The 5,498-nt window shown below is 62.1% G+C and overlaps 2 protein-coding genes across 4 annotated transcripts in view; one reads left to right on the top strand and one right to left on the bottom strand.

Moving 5' to 3' along the window:
- Window positions 787-2,465, top strand: LOC110389146 (methionine--tRNA ligase, cytoplasmic-like). The gene is made up of 7 exons (XM_021379085.1): window positions 787-828; window positions 891-1,003; window positions 1,095-1,211; window positions 1,275-1,391; window positions 1,685-1,922; window positions 2,001-2,076; window positions 2,161-2,465. Exons 1-7 carry the CDS (start codon window positions 787-789, stop codon window positions 2,253-2,255), a joined length of 798 nt encoding a protein of 265 aa, XP_021234760.1. The 3' UTR covers window positions 2,256-2,465.
- Window positions 3,949-5,498, bottom strand: part of EIF4B (eukaryotic translation initiation factor 4B) — an 18,511-nt gene continuing 16,961 nt past the window's right edge. For 2 of the 3 annotated variants that reach the window (XM_021379185.1, XM_021379182.1), the window contains exons 12-15: window positions 5,009-5,073; window positions 4,768-4,834; window positions 4,598-4,670; window positions 3,949-4,335 (exon numbers count right to left, since the gene is read on the bottom strand). In XM_021379185.1, coding sequence (XP_021234860.1) covers window positions 4,270-4,335; window positions 4,598-4,670; window positions 4,768-4,834; window positions 5,009-5,073 — 271 coding nt within the window. In that variant the 3' untranslated portion in view covers window positions 3,949-4,269. The remainder of the gene's footprint in view (window positions 4,336-4,597; window positions 4,671-4,767; window positions 4,835-5,008; window positions 5,074-5,498) is intronic. The other variant, XM_021379184.1, reaches the window with a different exon arrangement.

Below are 5,498 nucleotides of genomic sequence, written 5' to 3' on the forward strand. Positions count from 1 at the left end.
CATGTGGCATGTGGTCCCTTCTGAGCAATGCACAGTGTTGCAGTTGGGTCAGGGGGGTCGCAGCAGGGAACACCCTCCACACACACGGTCCTGTGCGGGCAAGAGCTTTCAGCACACGATGCCACAGGCACGCTCCTTGCCATCTGCGCACACGTGGGCCGCCCTTGCACTGCCAGGCACATCATCTCGCTCAGGCACTGCAGGTCTTCACGTGACGGTATGCGGACACAACAGGGCCAGCCCTTGATGATTTTGCAGCTCATTCCCGCTTTGCAGTGGAGGTTTTGCAGGAAGGTCGGGAGACACAGGTGGGACAGCGGTGCGGGGCCAGGGCCGTGGCCGGCTCGGGGCACAGCTCCGCTCCTTGGCACCGCAGGACGCTTAGTCGGTGGGGGTGTGGCGCACGCTGTTCCCTGTGCTCCGAGATGAAGCTGTCCCCTTGGGTCAGAGCCGAGGGCTGCTCCTCGTCCGCGCTCCCCTATGGGCTGTGTGGCTGGGGGGCTGTGGGACTGTGAGCTGTGGGGCTGTAGGACTGCGCGTGCCGCTTTCCCCTTTCTACGGGATTTTCTGGGGGGTTGGCCTGGGGCTCTCTAGCACTGCTGGATTGCTGTCATGCTCTTTTTGCCGCTCCTTCTCCCCCAAGCTGAGCCGCTGCGGAGCTGGTTCCGGAGCATGCCACTCTCCGAGGCATGCGGGAGCGCCGCCCACGCCGTGCTGCTGCCGCAGCGCCTGCAGGAGTTCACAGCCTGCCTGTAGAAGCTGCGCCCGCCGTGCCCAGCCCCGGACATGGCCCCAGGCAGCATGCAGGCCTGGTGCAGGAGCACGGTGGTACGTGGACCCCCCCCGGTGCTCTGCCGTTCCCCCCCGGTGCTCAGCCATCCGCTCTGCAGGAGGATGATGCTTCGGAGCGGGTGCTGTCGGAGGAGGACGTGGCAGCGGCTGTGGATGCCTGGGCCTGCGGTGCCGCTGCGCTGCTCAAACCCTGGCGGCCTCTGGAACCTGTGTGAGTGCCAGCGTGCATGGGGACTGTGGGGTGGTGGTCCACGGTGCTCCGAGCTGTGGTGCCGTGATCTGAAGGGCTCTGTGCGGCGCAGGTTGCCAGTGAAGGGCACGAGGAACGTGCTGATCACCGGCACCCTGCCCTACGTCAGCAATGTGGCCCACCTGGGCAACATCATCGGCTGCGTCCTCAGCGCCGACACCTTTGCCGGGTGAGCGGCCAGGGGGGCCGTCGTGCCCGGTGCCCATGCCGCATGCAAACCCACGGCCTGCAGGCACTGCCGCCTGCGGAGCTGGAACGCGCCGTACGTGTGCGGCACTGATGAGCACGGCACGGCCACCGAGACCAAGGTGGTGGAGGAGGGGCCGGCGCCACGGGAGATCTGCGACAAGTAGCACGGCGTCCACGGCGACATCTACCGCTGCTGCGACATCTCCTTGCATTCCTTCGGCTGCACCAGCACGCCGCAGCAGAGCACATGAGCATCTCTGTGTGGCCCACAGGGTGGGGAGGGCTCTCCGGCACCACTAGATTGCTGTCGCCTCACTCTTTCTTCTTTCTTCCTGCAGGATTTAATGGGGGGGGACAGCCCAGGGCTCTCTGGCACCACCGGATTGCCACCGCCTTGCTCCTTTCTCTCTCCTCTCACAGGATTTTATGGGGGGGGCTCTCCAGCACTCCCTGATTGCCACCGCCTCGCTCCTTTCTCTTGTCCCGCCGCATTCTGCAGGACATCTTCCAGCGCCTACAGGCCCGCGGCTTCGTGCTGCAGGACACGGTGCAGCAGCTGCACTGCGTCAGCTGGCAGCACTTCTTGGCTGACCGCTTCGTGGAGGGCACCTGCCCCTTCTGCACCTACCAGGAGGCGCGTGGCGACCAGGGTGACAAGGGTGGCAAGCTCATCGACACCGTGGAGCTGAAGGTGGGTGGGGGGTGCTCGCTGCGCCCGTGGGCCGATGTTGCACCGGGTGCCATCCGAGCCGCACTCATTCTCTGACAGACGCCTCGCTGCAAGCTGTGCGGCAGGAGCCCCACACTGAAGCCCACCCGGCACCTCTTCCTCGACCCCCCCCAAGGTGAGCGTTCCCCCGCTGTCGGCCGGGGGGGGGGAGGGGACAGAGCTGCCCCTGTGCCCTGCCTGCCATGCGTGCTGCCCGCAGATGGAGGAGCGGCTGCAGCCATGGCTGGAGCACTGCTGGGCCACTGGGAACCGGACGGCCAACACCCGCTGCATCACGCACTCCTGGATCCATGATGGGCTGCAGCTGCGCTGCATCACGTGGGACCTGCGGTGGAGCACACCCGGGCCTCTTGACGGCATCTGCGACAAGGTGGGTACTTCCATGACAAGGTGGAGACCGGCTGGGTGCTAAAAGCAATTGGGGTTTGAGCATCGCGTGCACTGTCTGTCACTGTGGGCATCCCTCCATCACTGTCACTCATTTCTCTGGTAATTAGATTTCGGTCTGTGAATATTTAAAAAAAAAAAAAAAAAAAAAAGTAACATCAGTTCGTTGCTTTTAGATGAGTGTTCACAAGCAATGAACCCAGGTTTCCTGGGTTTGGAGATTTTTTTTTTTTCCTTCCAGTTCTGTGCTCTACACCTGAAATCAAATGGAAGAACCCTATGGAACGCCCCAGCTGCGGGCTCGCCCGGGCCCACGCTCCGCGCTGCTCTTTCCTCGGTCTCTGCTGCCACCGTGTGGCCAGAGCGCGGCACTGCACGAGCGGCGCTCGGGGGATGGCTGAGCTTCGGGAGGCGGCGGTGGTGGCGGCTTTAGGGTGGATGGTACTTGTAGAGATGGTGGTTTTTTGGGGGCAGTGGGGATCACGGTTGCTCCGGGCGGTCCGGACCTCCCCGGAGCCAGCACTGTCCCGCAGGGCGCTCCTGGAGCTGCTCAGCGCGTCGCTCCGCTCTCCCGGTCTGTGTATGGTAATAGGTCATCCAGTCACTAAGACGCATACGTTGGGAAACACAGAAGTCGCGACTCTCCCCTCTGACCTCTGTGCCGTCAGTTCGCCAATACCTACACTAATAGGTCTCGCGATTGTACTGCGCATGTGCATGTAAACGCGGAAGTAGAGTCTCTTTGTTTTAGCCGCTCTGCGCTCCAAGACCTCCAATCTCTATGATTACTTGGTCCTCCAGGGGTAGTAGACATGCACAAGGAGCTCTGACCGCTCTGCGCCACATTTCCGCCGATCTCAATGGTTTCCGCGCCACCAGGCGGCATTAGGCATGCGCACAGCCCCAAGCCGGCACATTGGGGAGCACAGGCACGCGGTGGGGGTCCGTCATCGTGCCCTAGAGAACAAGGGTGGCACAGGGATCTCTGGGGCGCACTGCGAAGCTTCCCGTGTGACCTAGAGCAGTCTCGGAGCCATTGGGTTCCATGGGAGTATCCTGGGGTGCCCAGAAGTCACCTCCCCCCACTGGGAGATGCCCCCATTTTTGGGGTGTCCCCAGTTTGGAGGCTCCCGACATCTAGAATGTCACCACTTCTGGGGTTTCCCCACTTTTAGGATTTCCCCATTTCGGGATGTCCCCATGTGCTTCCACTAAGGGAATCTCAGTTTTTGGGGTGTGGATGCAATGGGTTGAAGAGAGGGGTGGGATTGGGATGGGATTGGGATGGGATTGGAATGGGGATTGGGATGAGAAAGGGATGGGGTGGGGAACGGGAATGTGACAGGGATGGGATGGGATGGGATTGGGTTGGGATGGGGATGGGACTGGGGTGTGGATGGGACACGATTTGGGTGTGGATGGGGTTTGGGATGGGATGGGAATGGGACTGATTTAGGAATGAGAATGGGATGAGTTTGGGATGGGGTGGGGGTGTGGATGAGAATGGGATGGGATAGCAATGAGTTTCAGATGGGACAGGATGGGGACTGGGATGGGGTGGGGATGCAGCTGAGAACCCCCACCAAGCAGCACCAGCACGGCCGTTCTGATCACCTTTATTGGAGGAAACCAACAGAAAACCCAACAGCGCCCGGCGCCACGCAGCCTCACACCCCACAGCGCTCCCACCCCAAAAGCAATGGGGCAGGGAGGAAGATGGGGGCAGACGTGGGGCCAGACCCCTCCCCAAAGACCCCCACCCCCAAAAAAAAAACCCCAAAAGCAGCAGGGTGGAGCGGCAGGGCCCGGCCATGTTGGTTTTCTTCCTTTATTTCCTCCTTTTTGATGATTCTTGGCTTGACTTCGGCAGGGCGGCGGTGGGTTTTCCGTTCCATTTCGGTGCCAGGGTCGGGGATGGCCATCACTCGCCGCACTCCTCCTCCTCACCGTCCACCGACAGCGCTGCGTACTTGCTGGCGTGGCTGAACTGTGGGGTGCAGTGCCGGTGCTGCGGGGCAGGGCCCAAGCAAACCCACCCGCAATAGCCCCCAACGCGCAAAAAGCCTCCAAATCCCAGAGCCCCATAGGTCCCCAAAAGCCCCAAACCCACAGAAAAACCCCACAAAGCCCCCAAATCCCCCAAACCTCAAAGCCCAGGGCTGTGCCCCACAGCTCAGGCTGAGCATGGCACTCCCACCAGCCCCATGGGGTCACCCCCAGGTCCTGTCAGGTCCCCCCGCAACACTCACGGGGGCTGGGCTGTCCTCCAGTCTCTTTGGCTCAGGCGCAGCTCTCGCCTCATGCTCCTTGCGGCTGTCTTTCCTGGGGTGGAGGGGGGATGGGGATGGGACAGCAAGGGGCACTGAGCGGGGTGACGTGGTTCAGTGTCCCCTCATTAACCCTAACGAGCAGCACTCACCTCTCGGCCGAGCTCCCGCTGCGTGCCTTTGGGCCATCCCGGCCCCCATCCGGCTTGTTCTCGTCCCCTGGGGAGGGGACACAGCCACAGGCTGAGGATGCTGTGCCCCTCCATCCCAGCGCCACCACGTCCCCAGTGCCACCGAGGGGGCAGTCCCACAGCAAAGCCACCACTGTGCCCTCTGTGCCACCGAGGGGATGGTTCTGCCCCCCCACCCGGCCCCACTGCCCGTCCCCCTCACCTCTCCGGTGGGTGCTCCTTGGGGTGGCCCCGTTCTCTGCAGGTGGGCGGGGAGCCAGCTGGCTGCTGGGGGGACAGCAGGTCACAGCAAGGTCAGAACGGGGTCAGAGGGTGGGGCAGGTGTGGGGTCAGGCTTTGGGGTGAGCCACTGGGGGTTGGCTCCTTGGGTTGGCCTCTGGGGTCAGATATGGGAGTCAACCATTGGGGTTGGCTACTGGGATCAGATATGGGGGTCCCTCATTGAGTTGGCTATTGGGGTGAGCCATTGTGGTTGGCCAATGGGTCAGATACGGGGGTCAGATATGGGGGTCCACCATTGGTTTGGCTATTGGGTTTGGTCAGTGGGGTCAGACATGGATCTCAATCACTGGGGTTGGCCATTGGGGTCAGATATTGGGGGTCAACCATTGAGATCGGCCATTGAGGTAACATATGGGAGTCAGATACGGGGGTCCACCATTGGGGTTGGCTACTGGGATCAGATATGGGGG

Source organism: Numida meleagris, chromosome 32 (assembly GCF_002078875.1).
Source record: "Numida meleagris isolate 19003 breed g44 Domestic line chromosome 32, NumMel1.0, whole genome shotgun sequence".
In the NCBI taxonomy this organism is placed as follows: Eukaryota; Metazoa; Chordata; class Aves; order Galliformes; family Numididae; genus Numida; species Numida meleagris.

Coding starts and splice junctions, on each gene's coding strand:
- LOC110389146 (XM_021379085.1), top strand. CDS start 787: ATGGCCCCAGGCAGCATGCAGGCCTGGTGCAGGAGCACGGTG. Junction 1,212..1,274: donor AGCGCCGACACCTTTGCCGG/GTGAGCGGCCAG, acceptor CACGGCCTGCAG/GCACTGCCGCCTGCGGAGCT. Junction 1,392..1,684: donor CCACGGGAGATCTGCGACAA/GTAGCACGGCGT, acceptor CAGCACTCCCTG/ATTGCCACCGCCTCGCTCCT.